Genomic DNA, 25,463 nt, shown 5'->3' with positions numbered 1-25,463 from the left:
CCCCCCCCCCCTCGTCACACATCGTCACAAATGTCTGACCCCCCTCCGCCCCCTAGCTGCGTGACGTCATTTATGGACGGCCCCTTAATACAGATATGATTCCTTGTAAAAGGTTTCAGTTTGGTGTTTTAACACCTTAACACCTGTTTTGTTGCCAGAAAAAAGGGGAACCCCTATTCTCAAAATGTAATCTTGTCTGCAATTTGGCCTGGATTCAATCGACATCCCAGAAAAACATAAAACGTTGGGCCAACGTTGGTCCAACGGTTCCAAACCACGTGCCAACGTCTACTCAACGTTGGCATATTTACTGGGCAGCTGGCTACTGGGAGAATTCTTTATCAAAACCTGCCCCCACTCCGCCCCCCGTGGAGCGTGATACACGACAATTTAACTGCGGCTGTTGATCTTCTTTCATCGGCGTCTCATCATTTGGTCGTGAACTATTCTCCCCCTCAACTTGAAACCGCACGTCCTTCCCTCCTCTCCTCCCACACACACACAGGGCACACACAAGACACACACACAGGGCACACACAAGACACACACACAGGGCACACACAAGACACACACACAGGGCACACACAAGACACACACACAGGGCACACACAAGACACACAGAGCACACACAAGACACACACAGGGCACACACAAGACACACACACACAAGACACACACACAAGACACACACAGGGCACACACAAGACACACACACAGGGCACACACACAGGGCACACACAAGACACACACACAGGGCACACACAAGACACACAGAGCACACACAAGACACACACAGGGCACACACAAGACACACACACACAAGATACACACACAGGGCACACACAAGACACACACACAGAGCACACACAAGACACACACAGGGCACACACACAGGGCACACACAAGACACACACAAGACACACACAAGACACACACACAAGACACACACAGGGCACACACAAGACACACACACAGGGCACACACAAGACACACACACAGGGCACATAAGACACGCACAAGACACACACAAGACACACACACAGGGCACACACAGGGCACACACAAGACACACACACAGGGCACACACAAGACACACACAAGACACACACACAGGGCACACAAGACACACACAGGGCACACACAAGACACACACACAGGGCACACACAAGACACACACAAGACACACACAAGACACACAAGACACACACAAGACACACAAGACACACAGGTCACACAAGACACACACACAGGACACACACACAGGGCACACACAAGGCACACACACAAGACACACACACAAGACACACACACACGACACACACACAAGACACACACACACAAGACACACACACAGGGCACACAAGACACACAGGGCACGCACACACAGGGCACACACGACACACACACAGGGCACACACACAGGGCACACAAGACACACACACAGGGCACACACAAGACACACACACAGGGCACACACACACGACACACACACACAGGGCGCACACACAAGACACACACACAAAGCACACACACACGACACACACACACAGGGCACACAAGACACACACACAAAGCACACACACAAGACACACACACAAGACACACACACACGACACACACACAAGACACACACACAGGGCACACACACACGACACGCACACAGACGACAGCGGGGCTAAGGAATGCTTCTGTAAACATTCGTCCCTTGAACAAGAAAACTCTCCCCCACCCCACCTCAGCGTAGTGCTTTGACAGTGGTGATGGTGGTGCTGGTCACGATGGGCGGGCAGAGGCAGGTCACACACGTACGGAGCAGACGGGTCTGTGCGTGTCATCGTCGTGACAACTTTTCCCGCCCCCTTTCTCTTTCCCTCAAGAAAAAAATATATATCTAACTTACTGGCGCTTCGCTTTTAACACAAAAGGGCAAGGATTAAAGTATGTCTCGACATTGTTGATCTCCGCCTCCTCCTACCGCTCTGGTGTCCTCAGGAGACCGCGAGGAGGCGCCAGGTGTCTCGGACTCGTTAACAAACAGGACCGCGGTAACAATAGGGCAATACTAATAATAAAAACACACACAAATGTAATAGTATTGTAATCGAGGTTGGTGGTGGTGGTGGTGGGGGGCAGTGGAGTGGCGAGCGGTGGTGCAGCGGTTAGCGCTACGAACCCGGGGGCAACCCGAGCGAAGATTCCCGCCAACAACCACCAGTGCTAGCGACTGTCTGAACCCGTTCTGGGCCACCCCTAGGTCGACCCAGCCTCAAATGAGTACCCGGTGCGGTGTGTTGTAAACATCGCCACTGGGGAGACAAAGGCGGCCAGGGCGGGGTTCCGTCCACCCCCCCCCCCTACCTCGTGCGCCCTTGCGACCTTCATTTGGTGCTCGCTAACAGCACCAGCGGGGGGGGGGGGGAACTTTCACTTTGTGTTGTGTGGACAGCCCCCCTCTACGAGCTGCTGCTGCTGCTCACCACCACCCCGTTCACTTTCACCGCAGCAGCGACCAGGCGTGGTGAAGTATGGTCAAAACCAGCAGTGACCAGGGGTGGTGAAGTATGGTCAAAACAGCAGCGACCAGGCGTGGTGAAGTATGGTCAAACCAGCAGCGACCAGGCGTGGTGAAGTATGGTCAAACCAGCAGTGACCAGGGGTGGTGAAGTATGGTCAAACCAGCAGTGACCAGGGGTGGTGAAGTATGGTCAAACCAGCAGCGACCAGGGGTGGTGAAGTATGGTCAAACCAGCAGCGACCAGGGGTGGTGAAGTATAGTCAAACCAGCAGCGACCAGGCGTGGTGAAGTATGGTCAAACCAGCAGCGACCAGGGGTGGTGAAGCATGGTCAAAACCAGCAGTGACCAGGGGTGGTGAAGTATGGTCAAACCAGCAGTGACCAGGGGTGGTGAAGTATGGTCAAACCAGCAGTGACCAGGGGTGGTGAAGTATGGTCAAACCAGCAGTGACCAGGGGTGGTGAAGTATGGTCAAACCAGCAGTGACCAGGGGTGGTGAAGTATGGTCAAACCAGCAGTGACCAGGGGTGGTGAAGTATGGTCAAACCAGCAGCGACGTTATCTGACATTGGAATGGGCACTGAGACACGAATTGAGCATTTTTCCTGCGCTTCGCTTTTGCGAAGGTGCGAGCGATTTGTGTTCAGGTTAGTGTCACGTAAAGGGGGCCGTCCATAAATGACGTCACGCACTTAGGGCATTGAGGGGGGGGGGAGTCAGACATTTGTGACGATGTGTGACGAGGAGGGGAGGGGGGTTGATAAATGTGACGTCACATAAATATGCGAAAATTTAAATAAATATAGACAACACGTTCTACTTAATTAAATAGACTTTTTAATAAATGTTTTCTCCATCAACATCAGAGTGCAGCGCCACATTAAATACGCACTACAATGACAATAGTTTAAAGAGATTTGAAGCACGTTTGATTTTTGGGGGGGGGTGGGGGGGCAGAGCTTTGTGACGTCATATTTGAGGGGGGGTCTGACTTTTTGTGACGCCGTGTGACGAGGGGGGGGGAGAAATGTGACGTCACATCAAAATGCGAAAATTTAAATAAATATAGACAACACGTTCTACTTAATTTAATAGACTTTTTAATTAATGTTTTTTTCCTACAACAGAGTGCAGCGCCACAATAAATACGCACTACAATGACAATAGTTTAAAGCGATTTGAAGCACTTTTTTGGGGGAGGGGGCAGAGCTTTGTGACGTCATATTTGAGGGGGGGGTCTAACTTTGTGTGACGAGGGGGGGGGTCAAAAATCGTCAAAAATCGCGTGACGTCATTTATGGACGGCCCCTAGGCCGTGCAACGATCCACGTGGTTCGGTTTTCCCAGTGGAGATGGAGCGATGGAATCGCCTCGTGTGCCAGGTGCGAGGGGTGGATCGTAACATTCGTTGCATCGCAGCACCGTGAGAGATATCCGTGGCGTGAGGTTAGCCTTCGTGCGTGCAGCAAGAAGGTTTTGGCCATGGCTGAAGATGGCGGTGACCAAATCTGACACACGTGGAATGTTTTTTCAGACACACACTAAATGCGCGAGGCTTAAAGCCTCTCACACCAAATACGCGAGTCTGCTAAATTATGACTTGACAGATATATTTTTTCGTCACATCTGACCCTTCGCTTGTACAGTGAACCATTGCCGGATATGAGAATAGGTTTTCCCCTTTTTTCTGGCAACAAAACAGGTGTTAAGATGTTAAAACGCCAAACTGAATCCTTTTACAAGGTATCATGTGTGCATTAACCTGTGGTATAAAAAAAATGCTGGCAAGTATGAACCGTTCATACAGTGTGTGCTTATTGTTTAATTGTGTAGCTGTTATCATTCTCTCTGTGTGAGTCCTCGGGATAATGGGAGTGTTCATACGTCAATCAAATGCTAGTGTTGATCTGTCCCAACTTTTAGGACCTGGGAAAACACGATCCAAACCAGCTACTCAGCTCTCCTTTGCAGGAGAGGCATTGTGTTGACACAAGCATACAGTAATAATAATTGCCTTTGTATATCCAGAAAAGCCTCACCGAGTCTCAATACTCTTTTTTCAAGATGGTCCCAATACGCTGTTCCTTTTCGCCAATTCCATCAATAACTGCCATGTGGGAGTAAAATGGATTACCTAGAGGAAACCAACGCATACAAGGGATGTCAATTAAAGCGCCACACGTCCACTGCTGCACTACCATATCCTGGTCACCTGGGTCATTCCTGCCCCACAACACCTGGTATTCTCAGACAGTCTCCCACCCAGACCCTAACGAGGCTCAATCCGACTTAGCTTCCAAGATCTGACAAGATCAGGCACATTCATGGTGAATTTTATTGTAGGCAACAAACCCGGCCACATGCAATTTAATTGGCCAAATATCTCAATGCGTGACTGACCCTTATAAAGGGCCTTTTACATATATTCACACCCCTTGTTAATCCACTTCAGGTTGAATGCTGTGGGGTTGGTGAAGGTGAGGTTTAGAACGAGTTCATATATTACTCGTGACTGATGTTAACCATGTCCGAGCTTCTATCTCAGGTCGCCGGGTTGGTAGTACGCAGCATGCTAACCACTGTGCCACCACTCCACCTCACAGGACATTTTACCATGAAGTATTTAAACTGTAGATGGTACTGTATTTGAATTTCAGATACTCTAATGTACTGAGGGATTTTCACTAACTCTGGTAAACCTATCAATAGATAGTTAGGTGCATAGCTAGCTGGAGGTAAAAAGAAAATCCTCATTGAAGTCGAGGAACAATGCATCCGTTTTCCCGAGATCATCATTGGCTTTAAAGCTGCACCCATCCCATTATTTCATGGTTTGGCTTCGGAAGCAATGCAGTCGTGTGCTACCTGCCTCTCACACCCCTCAGCATGAATGATTCACTCGTGCATTATTCAAGTAGGTCTTTTTGTCAGCAGTAGGGAAGCAAACAACTGATTAGGCTTATGGCCAACCTTTGCATAACGTACAGGTGCACATGTTTTCTGTGGAGAGTGAGGGAGTTGAATTTCCCGGTGTTTCAAGTTTATGATGTTTTACAAGGTTAAAACTGAAAACGAGCCAATAACAGCCTAATTTGCCAGAGTGACCTGGGACATTAGTTTGCCAGGAGAGTGGAATGATTGCTATATATAAAATTAAAATTGAATGGTTTGTGGTCATTTTCGAATACTGCATAGCTAATTTTTAGCTTGACGTTGAGTAACAATGGCCTATGCTTGCGAATGACGTCAGCGAATGTTTAACATTCACTTTGAAGCACCCAACACGTATTATTATGGCTATTACACGCGCAGTAGTAATCAGGGCAGCCACTTGAATCGCAACCGTGAACCTCTAACAAGCAGCGAACGTGCTTTAGCTAGGCCATATCATGGCCCATGGTGGTGAGCTTTTGAGTGAAATGCTACACCAGCTTGATTGATTTCTCACTTCGAGTATTATAACAGTACAGGTGGGGATGTGAGCCTGAATTCAAGTATTTATTTCATAGTCTTCGTCTTTCGCATGGCTGATGTAGATGCAGAGCAACAACTACAATTTCACATTTACATGGCCAAGCCAGACAACCGCGTCAGGATCAGCGGAGTGTATCGCTCTGATGTCTCCTTCGTATTTGTGGATTGGGCATTGCATCGTTATATGTTGTACTAGCCTTTTGCCCGTCCAAGGACGGCTGTATTGCAGTAAATCTTAAACTCGCAGGCGAAAAGCAGACCGCGACGTGATATATCCATTGCATCAATTCGAGTGCAATTTGTAAGGCCGCGGTGACACAGACTCATTTCATTAAAAGGTTTTCATCCCTTACTCTTTGGTTATTTCGGTAAAGTCACGTTGGTATAAAATGAAATAAATCACGACGTTTCCTTGTTCCCCAAGACGCCTTTTTTACTTTGATGTCTCAACAGCGTCACAGAGATCACGTGATGACGTGAGGGTTCTGCCTTTTGTAGTGAGGGTTGTCAGCTGACGCCGCGGAGGGGGGAGGAGGCGCCCCGCCCCCCACGTGGAGTGACGTCAGCCACTAATTAATATTAAGGGTGAAGGGTGTTCATTTGGAGGACGTCACCTGTTCATGATTATTAATGAGGGGGGCTGTTCATTGTCGAATGACGTCACCTGTTCATGATTATTAATGAGGTTCAAAGAAAATAACAAACAAAAAACCACGACGTTTCGTCATAGTTTTTGACTATCGCTTGTGTTGCGATCGAAACGTCGTAGTTTTTTGTAATTTTTTGGTCATTTTCTTTGAACCTATCTAGGTGACTTTACTGTTCATGATTATTAATGAGAGGGGGGGGTGGGGCTGCTCTACGTGGAGTGTGACATCACGCGCGTTACACACTGACATTATTGGGTAAATATAGCAGTAAATGGTCTGTTCTGGATGACCACAGTCGCACACTGGAGAGTTTTAATTTTCCATTTGGGCACCATGGTTTGTGCAGACACGATTTAGGTTGGTTCATGAACTTCGTGGAAGATCATACCCAGGGATCGTCTGCGTTGGCTCTTTCACAATATGTTTGTGAATTCTTTTAAACTCCATTCAGCTCTTCAACCTTCATCAGGGTTGCATTGTTTAAGGTTAAGCGCATGGGTCCAAAAGGGCTTCCGTGACTTCAAGCGATGACGAGGGACGTTATTGAGGTCCTGATGAATGGAAAGGCGACTGACTGCTTTCCTCGATTCGCACGACTTCCTGGAGGGTTGCAGAGGATGGGTGGGGGAGAGATGTGTGACAGCACGGGCAGCCGAGGTGTTGGGGTCGACTTGAGGGTTCTAGTGATACACCGCATTGCAGTGTTTGGTTGGACATCAACAAGTCGAGTGTGACTAATGAGGTGAGTTCTGTGTGTCCCAAAGGTCTGGCTCATCGCAGAGTTTATGATGTTATCTTTCTGCACGGCACTGCTTCATCTTGCCCAGTTGGAAGCGGTGGGTCTCTGGTTAAGGTTCCGGGGGTATTTTTCATGTAAGAAAAATATATTTGGGGACGCATTAAATCAAGCGGTGTAAGTAAATCCAAAACAAAATAGCATTTTTTTCCTGCCACATAGTTAAATAAAGTTTTGTAATAAGAAAAAATCGTGATTTTTTTCGAGCACGACCATTTTAACCCTTTGAATTTCATCCAAAACACATCCATGCTGCAATCAATTGGTGTGATATTTTTACTGGCGTCTAATATTAGCAAACATCGTCAAAGTAAATGTGAGCTTGCACAATTTCTGCATTTGTGACTTAGCAATTATGATCTCAGCACCTGGGCACACTCGCCTCACCATCCTCGCTGGAACGGCAGTGAGCCCTGTAGACTCACTTGCCCAATACTCTCACCTTGACCATGGCACCCCATGCAAAGGCATTTCTGCGGTCGCCACGAGAGGAGGGGAGGCTTCCTGCTCTCGTTAAGATGCTGTTGCTCATTGACACCCGAGACAATACCTTTTTTTCTTTCAGTTCTCGAAACCCAAACAATTTTTTTTATGTTCGTAACATGAGGGACGGCTGATGAGTGTTCAGTCCCTGATACTGCGGGGGAGGCTGCGATGGTATCGGTGGGGTCACGCACGTCAACACCAACACAGCTCTCGCCACAAACACGCGTGAGAACTCATGGGTAGTTGGAATCGGCACTTGCCAGCAGCTAAAGCTGCATCGGTTTCCCGCCTCCCCTCTCATAATAAATTATGCTTTCGCGATTGCTCACACATAATGAAACTGGTTCTTCCACAACTGTCGTGTGATGTCATTTCATAGGGGCACCGTATGAATGCACGCAGAGCACCGGCGATTCCAGTGGGCCCGAGCTTGCAAGGTTTTATTTCTTTCATGCAACCATTGACCATCGCTGGCATAACAAGACTGTGCTATTTTTAAATGCACCAGCGAGATTAAATGATGAGGATGACTCCCCGGCTTATGAAAAACGAAACGTCTCTTGGCCGATATGTTATCACTTGGGCTGATCATAAAACTTAGCTGCGTCGTATACTTTGTGTCGTATTGAGTTGCCCCGGGCAGAAGACTACGACAAAGTCTATAACGCGGTTCACTGCCTTACTGACGCTGTAACGTTTTAACATCTAATTCGGTGAGCTTGTTTTTGTTTTTAAGCTAATATTTGCAGTACCCATCGTTAACATCATTTATTATTTAAGTACTTTATTAGTTCCCCGATTTTTTTGTGGGGGGGGGGGGAGGATGTTGTTTTCAAACCTCCCCTAACTCAGCCTAGCCCAACCCAACCGGGCTCATCATTCCTCAGGGCTGTTGTGAGACCACGTTGAAGCCCATAGCTCGTCCTGGCCTGTCTGGACAGGCAGGTGCGGGCGGGCGGGCCGACCATGAGCGCTTTGTGGGTTTGTTACGCGGGAGCTCAACGAGCCGCACCCTCGCAAACGTCGGCGGTTCCCGGAGTCCTCCCGGACACGTCCTGGAACACATGACACAGCGCACACTCGCACGCTCATCTTCACGACGCTGCCTAACCACCACCACCCCCACGTTCACCATGGCTGCATCTTGCGACCTGCGTACAGCTTGAGTCCCGGCTTTGAAGAATTCGTTTCTTTCGTTGTTCGTTTGAAAGTCATCCATTTACTGTTGATCTTATTGCGTGCAACAGCTGTGCTGCAGGGAGACACCGGTGGGGTAGTTTGGGTACACGGGGGCCATCCTGCTGAAGGCTGCCGATCTTCCCTGGTGAACTCTTCGTCATGCTGCCCATCACGAATGGTGGTCTGGGCCGGACCAGACCACCACTGGCTCGCCGGCAGAACGTAAGCGTTTGTTGATTCATGTTATTTACTTAACCCGTTTGAGGCACCTTTTCAGACGCATTACATCTTGCAAAGAACACCTGGGAGGCTTTACTTGCAACAGGATAGGTAGTGATTTTAACACATTTGAAAGGAAAATGTTGGGAGTTTATCTCGATACATCTGTATGTCCACTTTCTTGTAGAAATTACTTGGGTGGGCTAGGAATTGAACTGCCCCTTCTGTGCGAGCTGGTTCAGTGGCGAACGAGCAGACTAAGCAGGCTGTTCATTAAATTGTGTCGCTTACACGAATCTGCTTTTGTCGTGTGGTACATGTATTTGTTTAAACTGCGCGGTTGTGTGTGTTGTGTTAACTTTTGCAACACTCACCACCTTTCCTTTACCTGACATAGTTAGTGCACTGTAGCATAGTTTTCTGACGAACTGTAAGCCAGCCAACTGTAGCAATGCATTTGCTAAGCCTATGCAGTTTTTTTTTTAAATTTGCAAATCCAAGTGGATTAAATGCTTTTATAGAAATGGGGGTAGCTTAAACATGTTACACTGCAAAAAGCCAGGCCTCAAATCTTACCATACCTTAGGTCCTTAGGACCTCGTTGTGATTGAGAATATAAAAAATCAACACGACCATTCGCTTTTTGTACGTCTTTTCTGTTGCTTTTTATTTTTGGGGACCATTTGTAAGCATTGTTTTTTTATTATTATTAGGAAGTTCCTATCATGATATTTTTTTTTCCCATTAAGTACCATGACATCGACGTTCACCGCGAAATTACGCCGATGAAGTCAGCTGGTGTGCAGGTACCTTGAGTGGCTTTGTTACATCTCAGGAGCGTGAGAGATGCTGACGGCTTTGGCAGGCGGCCTTCAATTTAGAGCCACAGGGTTCGGCAATCCGCGGCTCCGGAGGCGGATGCGGCTCTTTAAGAAGGACTGCTTCGTGAAGTTACTCGCGAAGGAACCACCGTCTCGTATTCACCACGTGCATTGCGGCTCTTGAAACGTTTATGGGTTGGATTTTAACTTTTTTTGTTATCGAATTCTCTCAAACAAAAATGGATATTTTTTATTTTCGTTGCGATTCTCGGTCAAGTGGGAAGTTGAACCTTTCTCAAACGTGTTTTATCATATTCAAATTAGAGACGCTCCCATTCTCAAAGATGGCAGACGGGATGAGTGAGATCGGCGTGGGTTTAAGGGTTTGCGAGTCTCTTGTAGTGTCACGTTAAAAGCCACTCTATAGTAATCAGAGGGTTGGCAGCAGAAGCGGCGGGGAAGTTGACAGGTTTTTACCGCTGCAGAGTTTACTGTATTCGGTGAGTCTCGTGGCACACTGCAGGTCGCGTGCACCACCTGCACGGGGCAGCCACCGCTCCGCTGCAATAACAATAAAGAACTGGAAATGTCACTTTTGTCCAGACCCACGCTCGCGGGACCTGGAGGGAAACAGCGTAGAAGAAGCATTTTGTCGTTCCAGAAAACCCCATTGCCGGAGATTAGCTTGTGGCACAAACTCCCGCAGCGAAACTGATCCGCACCTTTATAATGCACGCGTGCTGTGCGAGTTGTAGCGCACGCACTTCGCACCGTGCGATTTTTGTCCTTGTCGCTATTCACACGATGTTGAAAGGCGCTACTTACTACCTGACCGGCCAGACATGTATTCGAATCGCCCAGCTGCCTTATCTAGGACGAAAGGATAGTAAAGTGTAAGAGGTATGGGTACAAAAAAAGGCACAGGTAGCCCCAGCTGTATGTGCATTGCTGCATCAACGTGTTAAATACTTTAAGTGTACAGTGACATTTCCTTTATTGCTTTGAAGGAGGGACACAATGTAGATGTATATTTTATAATTGTTTTCTTTGTGAGCTGCAAGTTATTGTTGTTGCTTTTGAATTACAGTCCCAGGCAGGCAGGGCTGCCCCGAGCTGTGAAGCGCTGTGCTGTGCGTGTTTGTAGTTGCCGGCTGCAGCTCAGGCGGATGGTAACACGGTGGCAAATGCCTCCTGGTTTGGCACCAGTGAAAGCTCCACGATAGGGTTCACGACAATTCATGTTCCTCTATGTGGCAAATCCGCATTGAGTCTCAAGACTCGTTTTCAGGTGGGTCTTCGAGATGTCAACTACATCGCCTGCTATGAAGGAGGTCGTGGACATGATCCCAACCTGTATATTTGGAGTTTGCGTGTCTCCCTCCAATATTTAGAATCAACATACTTTTGCGGTATTTGGCTGCTTTACATTTCCACGTGATAAGCCGCTTCGCTGAGCTATCCTTTGTGGCTAGGTCCCTTCTGAAAAAGAGCTATACAGCTCAGTGGGCCTTTCCTGGTAAAATAAAAAAAATAGTGAATAATATAGTTAGCCATTTCCCTTGAAGAGTGGCATGTGCAAGAAGACAGAGGAGAAGCCCACGTACAAGGAAAACACTTAAAGCTCCGTACAGATATATCCAATGACCACCTCACTGTCCAAGCCTGTCATGCTTGTTATTTCCATATATTATCCCATCCAAGTTTTATTGCCAGACCCAACTTTGTTCGGCTTCTGAGGTCTGACAAGACCGGGCGCGTTTATGGTGATTTATTCATTTGTAGGGTGAAGCCTGACAAGGCAACTGGCTGAATTTTGGCATAAATGGCTAATACATAGGGGGTTGCGAAATCTTCCAACAATGGCTTGCTCTCAGTCAATGTTTCGTTTTCATGCACTGCACAATGGGTAATCAGTAGTGGTCAGTTGTGGCACGTGCCTATAATCCAGCACTGTGGAGGTCGAGGGTTTGGTGGATCACAAATGTTGTTAAATGTGAGGTCCATATGCTCCATCTGTATAAGATAGTGTTGCCCACTCCCACACATGAATTTTCTGGGTGTTTTGGTTTTCTCCGACATGAAAACACTAATTTACCAGCTGAAAAGATCTCATATAGAGAGGACCACAGAGCCTGGGCCTTTGGCACCAGCGCACCACATGGCTGCCTCCCGCTTGTCTGTGGTTCCTCGTGTCTCGGGAGTTGTTCTCTCTTTTTGAGAGTGAGCGAATACTCTGTGGCGTGTTATACATTTAAATTAGTATAATTTTGGTCATCGCACTGCGCTATAAACTCGGCAACCTGAATCAAATTTCCTGCACTCCGTTCACCAACACGGTGAACTGTGGTAATTGCAAGGTTATTGTGTCACATATTGAGCCTTCTGCAAGAGACTAAGGAGGTTTATCAGCATAGTTTGCTATCTTGAGGATATTTGTAATAATTTATTTTAATGTTTGCCAGTTAAAAACCATCAGTGCAATGTCACTGATGTTATTTAAATATGCCGTAAAGACCATATTCATACGCATACAATTGAGACCTCTCCATAATTTATGTCGGTAGCGGTAGCGTTGTTTTTGTTGCAACCATTGCGAGCATTTTGAGTGCGAGCATGGACACAGCCGTTCGTGCTGGCCTGCACACTCACAACACCATGGCCTATGTCACCAGAACCGATATCACCATTATTATTAATCCAGTGTTCGACTTGTATACTTGAAATGCACTTACACGTGTACACGGCCAGATTTAGCAATCTTTCTCCTGGGACACCAAAGCAGAAGAGATTACCCCCCCACCTCCCCCCCCCCTCTCCACTTACACTATGAATACACAGTCCCACTCTTCCAAATACGTTTTGTAAAATGTATTTCAAGTGCGGTTTTCCGGGTTGGGTTGATCAATTTATTCTGAAACGACACTAAGTTTTACTTGAAATAATGTAATGTACAGTATTGTAATGCATTGTTCAGGAGTTGACGATAATGTATTGTTTTTGGTGGGCCCCGCTGGAGTTTTGGACTCAGGAGGGGACAAATGTCTTATATGCCACCCGCTGAAATCTGGCCATGCATGTTTGTGTTCTGTGTCAGATATATCTGAGTGAGGATTCGGCCAGTCGTTCATCCGCTGATGATAGCAGTGAAGTTGATGGTCATCAGTGTCACCACCCACTTCCCCAACCCGCAGATGATTATCATTGCAGCTTTAACCGATGCCCCCATGATGTACGGCTCATACACAATGGGTTGTCAATGACTCATCCACATAAATGTGTCCATAAGTATGAAATAGCCCCCACCTGTGGCTGCCAGGTATGTTGGCAGTTGCGGTCGGGACCCTAAGTGGTTAACCCAGACCCTTCATGTGTCAGTTCTGTAGTATGTATTTATGTTGAACTTCTTTCACACTGTACGTAGCAAACCGTGCTAATCGGAGGTACGGCGGGAAGGACAGGAAACTAAACACAAAAAAGCAGTTCTAAATAAATGTGTTTTCAATTTAGATTTAAAGGTGTAAATCTCCAGTGGCTTACCTTGTATCGGAAGGAAGAACGTTCCAGACGGCCGCAGAAGCGCATCTGAAAGCGCGCGATGCGGTGACCGTCTTTGTAAAGATCCCTGGAGGGGTCTGAGAGCCACAATGTGTGCAGTGGACAGGCATCGTCATTCATCTGCACGTGTGTGGACATTTGAGCTTATGTCAACTGTGAAACAATATTGTATGATAAAATATTTATTTTTGCAGACTAGGCCAACTTTCCAACAATTTTCACTTATATGCCCATAAGGCCTGTGACCAAATCAACCAGAATGTGCCCGAGCTCATCAGATCTCGGAATCTAAGCACGAATCTACCTTGATAGTGCTTGGATGGGCGACAACCACGCAGAGCGAGCTGTTTAAGCTCCCCATCCTCACCATAGCTGACCATTGTGGTCAGCTATGGTCAAATACCATTTCACACGGAGTGGGGATGCCCTCATCGCGGTGTATATTTACACGTACACTTCATCAAGCTGTGCCAATGGGAAGTTTGCTGATCAGTGTACGACCCATCGCTGCTGCCCCGTATTGTAAAGAGTAATCCGTTATGGACGAGCCTCGCCGGCGATTGAGACGGTGTTATGCTTTGCCCTCCCCGCTCAGACGATAATGTCTCTGCGCGAGATCCTCTGGGGTTTGACCCACCACATCGGAGAGCCTTCACTGTGGGCCGTGCTGCGGGAGTGTGTCATGGCTCTCAAGAACCGGGAGCAGAGACCAGGTGAGGACTGGCCCGTGAGAGTTATTCATCATCGTTGCCATCGTCCTCATCTGCCAGGATCAATCCACTGCTGAATAAAGTCCTTCCCAAGCCTTCGAACTTCTTCACAGTCCTGCAATATAATAATCCACCTAGCACCTGCACAGGAGCTGATTTAATCACTCCATCTTTGCGACGGATGTCCTCTCCGGCGCGTTCTCTCCCTTGGCTGTCACTCATTAGTCTTGATCACCGGCGATGATCATCACCCTCCTGCCCAAGCCAACTTTTCATTACAGCTCAAATTATGTCTTTCACCTGCATCCATGTGTTCCGCTTTCTGCATGTCAATTACATCCCGAGCTTGCACCTCTCCATGCTTCTTTGAGCACTTTTTTTGCAAATTATTATTTTGTTTGAGCAAAACCCAAATAAATTAGTCTGATGATTTTATTGTGCAATGTGTTTAGTCTTCATTGCCAATTCTGCCTTCCATCACACGTTTAGCCTGCAATGGTTACGTCTCTGAAGCGTGTTCAAACTACCTGCATGTGAGAACTCTAAGCATCAGCAATGTGTTAAACATCATTTATAAAATCCTTGAGTCTATACCTTGAAAGTAAAAAGAGAACCAATTATTTGCGTCGTGTTTTTATTGATGTCATTTGTTTTTTTATAACATTTGAAATAATAAAACTCGTTGTCGGCGGCCCTGACGCAGAGCGCGCGTTGTGCCCTGTTGTGCCGCAGTTTACGTGTCGCTTGACACGGTCACCATAGTCCCTTCTGGGATCGTCAGATTCATGCCCGTGAGTCCACAAGGTGAGGACCCAGAACAGCCACAATGCTACACCCAAGGACAAAGATGCCCCCTTATAGCATTAACAAACTGTAGGAGCAAGTGCTGTTTGTGAGCACCTATTGAAGGCCGGCACTGTGGCACACGAGGGGTTGGGTGGCCAGCAACCACGCCCGGCCGGCTTTGTCTCCCCAGTGGCGATGTTTGCACACCGCAGCAGGTATTCATTTGAGGCTTAGTCGACCTAGGGGAGGCCCAGAGCCGGTTCAGATTATCGTCACTGGTGTTAGCCGCGTGCGGGAATCAAACTCGTGTCGCCGGGTTCGTAGCGCAGCGCGCTAATCGCTACACTTCCGCTACCCAGAAAGTGACACCAACATCCACGAACACATACAAATGCAGAGATGCATTTGTAATCGCTGTTAATGAACACCTCTGAAGGCCGTCACTGTGTTACACAACCTTGGGGAACCCCAGCACCGCTTCATATATCGCCACTTATTTTGGCTGTGAATCGAACGCACATCACGGTGCCTTAGCCACACAGCCGTATACACTTTTACACAAGCACCAAAACGGAAATATGTACACTAATACGAATATTTTACATAGGCTGTTGGTGCTGTACCTCAGTCCCCAGCAAATGAGATATGCGACATGGTACTCTACTCGTAAAATAATGGATGCCTCCGCCCCTTCTCAGACGACCTGGATGAATTTTTTCTGGCCCCAGAGCTGGAAAAGCAGGGAATCATCTCAGAAAAGGTAACGGTTGTGTGCATCGCTCCTCCCTCCGCTGGCACCTACCGCAAACCAAAAGCCAAATCCTCGATTAGCTACACGTGATATAAAAAATATATAATTCCGTCAAATTGGAAGCAATCTCCTGTAACTAAGGACTTACCTTAACCATCATCATCCTCAACCGTGAGCAATCTGCTGCGAGGTGATGGCGTCCCCCAAGCTATCATCATGCCTCACTTTCTCGTGATGTAGCAATCCATCGAGCACCTGCACAGCTGCTGATTTCATTGCTCGGTCTCCACCGTGGACGTCCGCTCGGTCTCCACCGTGTACGTCCTCTCGGTCACGTTCCTCGGCAGGCAAGCGCACCGACATTAGTCTTGACCACCAGCCGCTTTTTTCCTCAATCGCAACAAACCTCATGGAAGTCTTGACTCTTACCCCGTGGATATTATTTATTCCGATGGCTTACTGACTAACCCTTTGTTTTAGCTGCACCCACATCATCAACGCCTCTTTTTATCTCCCAACAGTCGTGTATATTCGGCGTGGCCCAGACGGTGCTGGCCGCGGCCACGCTGTGCCTCCCGAGCAGCCAGGGCCCTCAGCTCACCGAGCACTTCCAGCAGCTGCTGGCGCGCATGACCGAACCCGACGCCGAGAAGCGCCTCTCCATCAGCACCGTTCTGAAGGTACCGCCGGCACGCTGCCACGGCCGGTGCAAGCAGCAGCGCGCTGCGTTCGATTTTGTAGCTACTGAGGTTTTGCATTCGGTGCACGCTGTAACGGGGCTCGTTAGGATGGTGGGACTCAGGCGCTGGAAGACAAAGAGCAAGGAAATTGTACGTGGGACCCCCATTTCGTTCCTTGCAGCACGCCCATTGCCAACAGCGCTACGCCAACAGAACTGGCCGTGGCGTTAATTTCTACTTTGCGCTGGGCTGGGATGTGCTGTGCTGTCGGCCATTCAAATTGTGCTCTTTTGAGCTGTAATCAGCCATAACAATGATGTCATGTGCCCTGCTGCTCCTTCCCCCGCACCTCCGATCAGCACTGTTGGCTAAGAAGTTCAAAGAAGGTCATCTTTGGCTCTAAGCCAGGACTATATCTTGGAATGCCCTCCCTCCTTTCCAGTCTTCGGGTATTATAAGCTGGTGGATGAGGCTGTGCGTTTCGCTTCAAGGCTCTTGGCTGACAAGGTTGCTGGTCTCTGTTTACCGTTGACCAGGACTGTAACGAGTACCAGAGCCAGACAGGGATCCTCACCCAAGAGATCTGCATGATGTTGCGCATGGAGGCTATGCATGGACAGGTGAGACGCCGTGTTCATTTGGCTGATGAAGAGACTCAAGGAGTTAAGGTTATTCTTCGGGGGTTGGGGTGGTTTTGTGGGTTAGCTTCCTGTTCTCCTCCTGCTTATTTTTTTCATCAGTACAATGCGTATCTACGTACATGCACCATGGAAAATGAACCTCTTCTATTGCGTAATGGTCGTTGCTGCCAGTCTTTAAATTCTGACATATGCCCGAGGGTGTTTGTCCGCGTTGGGTAGTTTATGACTAATCAGGAAGTTGACTGCCCACGAGTCATCTCTGCACAGTATAATTCGTGCCGCACCCACCTGTGCACTCCACCGTGAAACCCACGCCCACATCGCCCGTGGTGTGCCGCGGCGTGTCTGCGCAGGTGTGAGGCATTCCGCAACAGGAACTGTGGAGCTTGCCCCTACCTGCGAGTGTCGCAAGAAGGAGCCGCGTTGCCCTGCGCGTGCGAGCGATTGGAGATGCCACTTTTGTAATCGGCTCACAACAAGCAGAGGGGAAAACGCGCATTTAGTGTTGCGTGACGTGGCACCCCCTCCCCCCCCCACCCCTGCTTGTACTTTTGCAAGGCATGTGGAAGAGCTTCGCGAATTGGATAACGTAGCCTGAAACAATCGTCCTCGCACGCAGGTTTGGTAGAGTTCAACGAGCTGTTTAAGTAGCCTGGGTTTTGCGCCAATGCTCTGGCGACCACAATTTTTAATGCAGTGTATGTCTGTATGCCTCGTATGTCTGTGTTGTACTGCTTCAATGCGTGTGCCCATTGTTCATGAGCCAAAAAAGCATTTGCATTAACCGAGCAGCGCCGACTCCAAAATTCCTCTTAGAGCCGACTCCCCTTCATCCTCCTGGTCTCGTTGCCACTTGTCCCTTGCTCTTCTCTCTCGAATTCTGCTCCCTGTAGATTCTGCACATGCAGGAGCAATGCTCTGGACAGCAAGGAGCCAGAACAAAGCCCAAGAGCCCTCCCCCCTGCCCGGCCCGCGCCTCCCGTCCAGCCCCAGCCTGCTTCTCTCATTCAACCAATGACCATTCGGGGAACCCAGGTCGCTCAGGTACTGGGATGTTTACAGACTCGGTCCCACGCGGGTGTTCAGTGTCATGACTCATGGGCACACGGGTGGGTGGATATGTATCTAATCGGCATCAGACCGGAGGAGTGAATGAGTTCAGTGTGGCGGAACAGACCTCGTGGTGCTCTATTTGAGCTAAATTCCCACTGTCAGTAAAAAATTTGCATGAGCATGATTTGTCCCATATTCTTGGTTCTTTCGGTAAAGTCACGTAGAAGGCAAACAATAATATAATAAAAATATAAAACGATAAAATTCTGACGACGTTTCGACTGCAACACAAGCAATCATCATCAGGTGTGAAAACCACAGCAAGTTTTCTTGCTGTGGTTCATCAGAAAACTGATGAAGAAAACTTGCTGTGGTTTTCACACCTGATGATGATTGCTTGTGTTGCAGTCGAAACGTCGTAAGAATTTTATTGTTTTATATTTGTATTATTTTATTGTTTCCCTTCTACGTTACTTTCCCGTAAGAACCAAGAATATGAATCCCTGCAGTCACGAAAGCTTTAAATCAAAATGATTTGTCCCGATAAGCTTGCCTGTAGAAGTTAAACTGAAATAATTCCCTCCCATGCCGCCTCTATGAACTAGACATTTCTGGGGTGTGAGAGGGAATTTTACCCCCAGGGACACCTGACCATCAAAAACTCCCTCCCCCTCTCCTCCGCCCTGTCACCCTACACATACAGACAAAGCTCCCTTGTATAGGCTTAACAGACTGTTGGGGCAAATGCTGTTCGCGAGTACCTATGGAGGCCAGCACGGTACACACGTGGGTGGGTGGGTGGCTGGGTGGCTAGCACCACACCCAACTTCCTTGTGGCGATGTTTACACACCGCACCAGGTACTCATTTGAGGCTGAGTCGACCTGAAGGAGGAGGGCCAGTACCGGTTCAGATATTCGTCACTGCTGTTTGCCATGAGCGGGAATCGAATTTGGGTCGTTGGGTTCGTAGCACAGCGCGCTAACCGCTACACTACCGCTCCCCACATACAAGGAAAAAGACACACGCAAAAATCCCTACCTAACCTTCATGTTGAACTCTCTCACTAGTTTAGCACAAGGCTGAGATGGAAGGGGTTAAAATATGTCAGACGGGAACAATTGAAGAATGGTTCAACCTCATGAAACAGCAAGTTATTAAAGGTAGCATTGTTTATAACGTTCATATTATAACTATTATAAGACTAAACAGCCACATGTCCCTTGCCTCCCCCCACTAAATCCGGCCATGCCGCAGGCAAATTCGATCAATTGTTTCCGTTCAGGGTTGGTGATATGATTCAAGAATTTGTTTTTATTATGGTGAATGGTAGTGTCTCCAGTGGTTACAGAAGTCATGGGAAGACATTTCATACATCATATATACGAATAAAAGATCATCAGTTCTTACATAATCGATTCGATACGTGAATTGTGAGCTTAACATTCGATATGTATCAATGTGCCGTCACACCAATGCTTGTCAGGGTAAACTGCATTAGTCACAGCATAGCATTAAAATCACAACTACATCTATAATGTTTGTTTCCCCTTCATAAGACAAATATGGGTAGTGGTAGTTGTAATATAACTTAAAATCTAATTATGTTATTTGTTTAATTGAAAATGCGTTATGGGCTTTATTCTAGGAGGGTTACGAATGAATTATGGTAAAGTTGTAGGTTTTTTTAGTGTTTAGTGCTCAACCATGACTTAATCCTGGACTGCATGAGTCAAACAAATCTGAGAGGCACTTGCCGCCTTTCATTTTCAACCTGTCCCGATGTATCTCACGATCGGTGCAGTGTCTCAGTACGGTACAAACATTACACGTTACGGCCGGTCACACTGAGGCGTCAGTGCTTGGTTTGGGGAGGGGGGACAAAAATGGTTTGATTATTCTCTAACCGCTTTCGTTTTTTTATATATATAACAACACTACGGCCTCACGGGCTGTGCAATTGGGTTCTCGGGCGCGTCGCGACACGCCCATAGCTTGCCCCACTAATGCACACCGCCCGTCCCCACCGCTACAGGCTTCCTGCCCGTCTCCTCGACGGGAAAGTTCGAGGCCGTCCGCGGACCCGTTCCCACCAAGACCCCTCCGCATGCCGGTGGTGCAAACCACAATCCTGAGTGAGTGAAGAATTTTGTGGGAAAAAAAAATATGTATATTTACCTACCGTGTTCTCCGGGTTATAATAAACGTTTTTTCTCCTTTTATTTTAAAGCAGTACTGGGGGACACGTCTTCTAATCCAGGAGGTGTGTCTGTGACTAGATTTGTTTAACTTTATTGATACAGGGCACAAGGTTTCGAGTTTCCTCTAACTTTCATCAATGTTTCGGGCACTTTCAGAAAATCTGTTGAGCCTTTCGCATCCAGCGTACGAGCCAGAGCCTTCACCCCTCTCTGCTTCATTCACAGTGACGGTGACTCGGAATAAACTTCACAGATGTTAATTTTAATTTTTTTACATTTTTACAAAAAAAAAGTTCAATGGTATTCAGTGCCAATTAACTAGGATGTTAAATACATGTAATAAAATATATGTATTTAGAAAAAATTTAATTATTCGCAGTATGCCAGTCTTCACACATCGCCGGAAAGGTTCTCTCAATAGTTATTCGGGCTGCAAGAAGCTATAATTTATTCGCATTAATTTTCGCAATAATTAAGTAAAACTATATCCATCTCATATTCTTAGTTCTTTCGGTAAAGTCACGTTGAAGGGAAACAATAAAATAATAAAATATATATTAAACAATAAAAATTCTCACGACGTTTCGACCATAACGTTTCGACCATAACGTCGTGAGAATTTTTATTGTTTTATATATATTTTATTATTTTATTGTTTCCCTTCAACGTGACTTTACCGAAAGAACTAAGAATATGAATTACTGCAGTCACGAAAGCTTTAAATCAAAATTTATATCCATCTCCTAGACTCGTGCAATTGTTTAACATGCTATCAAAGACTCTATTTGTGGTGATGCTTAAGTTTCTATCTGTGGAAAGATTGCTATCTGATCAATGTTATGGTTGTTTCTGTTACTTGCCTGTACCAGCTGTGACAATAATTGGCAACATAACTTGGCAGAAGCACCTGCTCTAAGTCATACTTTCATCATCATGACACAAAGTCGGTCCTGTATTGCGAGATTCTCTTGCAATTTTCACATATTGCATGTGTGTGTGTTAACATTATAATAGATTGTGCTGTTTATCCATGAGTCAGGCACAGCACCTGAGTAATCTTAATCGTACGGTAAGGTCTCATTTAAAGTCACATTAGGACCAGATGTAACCAGGCATGTGTGGTGTTGATGATGAGCTATCTACAAATCAAATGAGGTTTTACCTGTTAAAAAACAACTATGAACATTTTCACCGTGCTTATCTTATAGGTTTTTTAAAAATCTCTAAAACAATTTTCAAATCCTCTAATTGCATTGCCACTAGCCTAGGGAGACCACGGGTTTGGAGTCTGATTGATAAAATGATGAAAAATCTGGGTAACATGTCAAATGGAGTCTTGGGAGGCATGGGGGGCGGAGGGCACTTAATTGCATTTGTGAGGCATTTTTGAGTGAATTGTGAGGCATTTTTGAGTGAATATGTAGAGTACGTGTCTATGGACTCGTTTATATTTGTTTCGCAGAAGGAGCATGAGCGTCGACGACGGCGCACAGCAGATGCCCAGGCGCCGCGTTCTCCGGCAGCAAACGTGGACCGAGACGGGGCACCGCAGGGTGTCGCGGCAGAGCGGCGTCGACGCCGACCACACGACCGCTCGCCTGCCGTCGGACACCACCGCCGCCACCCCCGCCGCCGCCGCCGCCGCCGCCGGGCAACCGCAGCTGAGCCGGAGGCAGTCGGAGAACCACAATCCGTGCCAACCCGCGGCCTCGCCGGCCCCGCAGCAATGCTTCTCCCTCGTGCTGGACAAGTCGTCGGGGAACTACCTCCTCGTACCCGTCTCCTCCCCGCAGGACCCCGCCGGGGCCGCCACTCCCGCGCCCGGGCCCATCGTGAGCAGCTCGCCGCTCGTGATGATGTCGGCCGAAGGGAGTTACGCTCCCGCGGTGCAGTACGGTGCACGTGGCAACTGGCCCAACTCCAACGGGGACGGTCGGGGGCCGGACCACCCCGCCTCGCCGGACTGCGGCAGCCCCTCGTCACCCGGACGTGCCATGAACTGGAGCTCGCAAAGTGGGCCTCTTTGCCAGCCGGCGACGCACATTGCCAGGCCGCGGGGCCGCCCCGAGCAGTGGAACACGAGCACTCCGGTGCAGGCCCGAGGAGCGGCGGCCGCCGGGCGGACAGCGGTGGGTGGCAGGGCTAGGGGAAACGGTAGCTTCGGCGGTCGGGCCTGCTCACTCAGCCCGGACCTGGAGTTCCGCCGGGCGGAGATGTGGGCGGCTCAGGCGCAGGGGCAACCGGGAAGTTACGAGGGGAGCGGTACGCAGGGTTCCGGCTACAGCACCGAGGCGCAGTGGGGCAGCCGGGCGCCCGTGCCGGCTGCGGGGAGGCGCCGGACGCCATCCAGCCCCGAGGTGGGGCCATTGTCGCCTGGACATCAGGGCCAGAATGGCCGCACGGGGGCGGCCGAGGGCCCCCATTCACCGCGTCCCATCAGCCCCCAGCAGCAGCGCATCCTTAGGCTCCTGCGCGAGGAGTTTGCCTTTGAGGGCTACATGGAAAACGGTGCCGTGGAGATGGAGATGGGTGAGCAAATCCACGAAATAACCGGTGCTTCAGCAGTAGTGGTGGTTAGGGTTGCCATGATATGGCGATTCCATGATATATTGTACGATGTAAGATCAGCAATAATCAAATCGTCCATTTTGCTAAATATCATGACGATCATGTCTTAATTGTTGACAATATTTATGAAATTCAAACACAGTCATTAAAATTCTAAAACACTAGCTATCATGCATTAAATTAATGCTTCACATTAATAAAGTATTTGATGGCATGGCAGTTATGATGATATCATCCCTTTAGGTTTCATTTGATTATTCATTGTCCCACTGACAGTGTGCATTATAACCATTACAGATTATAAAGTTGCGATGATTAAAAGACTTATGGCATGCTTATGTTGAGTGAACTGTTTTTGAATAACTTCTAATTTGCCTTTATTCCTACTGGAATTACAGCAAAGTGTAAAAAGAATACAATGATAATGCAAACTACGATTGCCTATTGCGCCTGTTTAATGCACGATCGTCAACCATCCAAGCACTATCCAGTCTCAAACTTTGCTTATCTTGCGAGGCCTTACAGGATCGTGATGCATTCTGGGTGATTTGTGTGCGCATTATCAGGACATTGAATGCAAGTTCATTATTTTGTTACATCGATTTGACTCCCCACCGCCCCTTCAACCACATCTGGCTCCACTTCACAGCTGAGTTCATCCGAGCCCTGCGTGTACTCAACTTCAAGGCTTTCAGTTACCTGGTAAAGGAGCGCTACCCGGACCTGTACTGGGACGACGGGCTCCTCCGCAAGCTGCACTCCCGCGACACCATGCCACCTCTCAAGATACAGAGGTCAACCTCCCTGAAGTCACGATGTGGAACGCTGTTTGTGTCTCACGAATCACAACTGCTCCTTCCCTCCGATCCTCCAACTTTTCAATCAGCATGTCAAGATTCAGATTTATTGTATTGCTATTCGAGATTTACCTTATTTACATTCTTAGAAATTGTCCCGAAGGGTTGCCCTTAACCTGCAGACACAGACCAGAGCGAAGTGGACGATTTTCAAACATGTATAAACACAGTTGTATATGCATCGACTCAGGTGCTGCTCATTAAATGCTTCCGAAGACGGAACTAACTATATGTATGTTGAACTTCTTTAGCACTGTAGGTGCGGGGGGAAGGACAACAACCAAACACAAAAAGCAGTTGAAATTTTGCAAAGCGTTGCATGAATCACGCTTGCGCGTGATTCTTCCTAACTTGTTGCGGGGTGGGGTGGATTGCGCGTTTCCCATTAAAGCAGGCCGTCCTTTCAGAAGCCACCGCCGCCCTCCCAAGTGGGCGGCGAGCGGCGCATCGACTGCACGGGCCCCGAGCCGGTGACGAGCAACGCGGGCCGGGGCAATCGTGGTGCGGCCGACATGGAGCCCGGCCTCCGGAGCTCGCGCTCGCGGACCTGGTCGGAGAGCACGTTCCGGCAGCACGGCACACCGCGCAGCGCCGGAAAGAGCGCCACCCCTGGCTCGGGAGACTCCCGGGGCCCGGGGTCAAAGGTTGCCGGGAGAGTGCAGTGCGCAGGCGAGTGCGTGCGTGCGGCGGTGGGGATAGGGAGGGTAGGATTTCCCGTGTGTGTGTAGTAATCATTAAAAAAAAACGATTTGTAACCTGCACATTCACAAAATGACAAGACTGTTCCTATGTCATAGTGTGGCCAGCCCTCTTCTGATGTAGCACTAAGTTCATCTCAAATTCATAAATTTACTGACTTTAAAGTGATACTGATGATGGTGATGATCAGAGTGATGATGGTGATGATGATAATGATGACGACGTTAATAATACATATAGTGATCACAATAAAGATGATGATGATGATGACGATAATCACGATGGTAATGATTATTTTTAACCGATGTGACCCCGGCTATGATTTTAACTCCTGTCCTCACAATGTGAGACTTTAATCGAGAAACCGGTTAACCTAGTGGTTAGTGCAAGCCAATTAACATAGATGGTCCAATTTCCACATTCGTGCAGCAATTTCTGCACGGTGTTTATTTTAAAGTGTGCCATCTGCTCTAAAGTGGAATGTGACATCATTCAGTACCTGTGCCATAACCCAAATCCTAGGTCGGCAATTGCCAGCAACTCAAGTACATGATGATGAATAACTGTTCATACATAAGAGTGGTCAGGCTCCCTCTTGGAAAATACACGAGGCACTATGAATTCTTACCTTGTTCAGTAAGTGGCATTCAAATGAATCGTGTTGTTTCTTGTGTACACATTTCGGGCTCGTGTTTAACAATTTATGCATGTCAGCCATTATTTTATGTACGCGCTTTGTGCCATGGGAGCTTTTTTGCCAGTATCGAAGACTGAAAAATAAGAATAGATTTAACCCTTTCTGGCAATAAAACAAGTATTAAGG

At 47.9% G+C, this 25,463-nt stretch overlaps 1 protein-coding gene across 2 annotated transcripts; it reads left to right on the top strand.

Annotated features, from left to right (window-relative positions):
- Positions 1–8,859: 8,859 nt before the first annotated feature.
- LOC116940756 (kinase non-catalytic C-lobe domain-containing protein 1-like) lies at positions 8,860–25,393 on the top strand. 2 transcript variants are annotated; one of them, XM_076065835.1, is made up of 11 exons: positions 8,860–9,322; positions 14,291–14,408; positions 15,138–15,209; positions 15,890–15,951; positions 16,464–16,622; positions 17,159–17,242; positions 18,157–18,307; positions 20,351–20,450; positions 21,979–23,045; positions 23,734–23,878; positions 24,336–25,393. In XM_076065835.1, exons 1-11 carry the CDS (start codon positions 9,260–9,262, stop codon positions 24,667–24,669), a joined length of 2,355 nt encoding a protein of 784 aa, XP_075921950.1. In that variant the 5' UTR covers positions 8,860–9,259; the 3' UTR covers positions 24,670–25,393. The 2 variants fall into 2 exon arrangements, with proteins under 2 accessions (XP_075921950.1, XP_032806832.2); XM_032950941.2 differs by having other exon boundaries at positions 24,333–25,393.
- The last annotated feature ends 70 nt before the right edge of the window (positions 25,394–25,463 follow it).

Source organism: Petromyzon marinus, chromosome 9 (assembly GCF_048934315.1).
Source record: "Petromyzon marinus isolate PM22_M1 ecotype Great Lakes invasive population chromosome 9, UKy_Petmar_22M1.pri1.0, whole genome shotgun sequence".
NCBI lineage: Eukaryota > Metazoa > Chordata > Hyperoartia > Petromyzontiformes > Petromyzontidae > Petromyzon > Petromyzon marinus.
The sequence above is the reverse complement of the archived record's forward strand: the minus strand, read 5'-3'. Positions and strand labels throughout refer to the sequence as shown.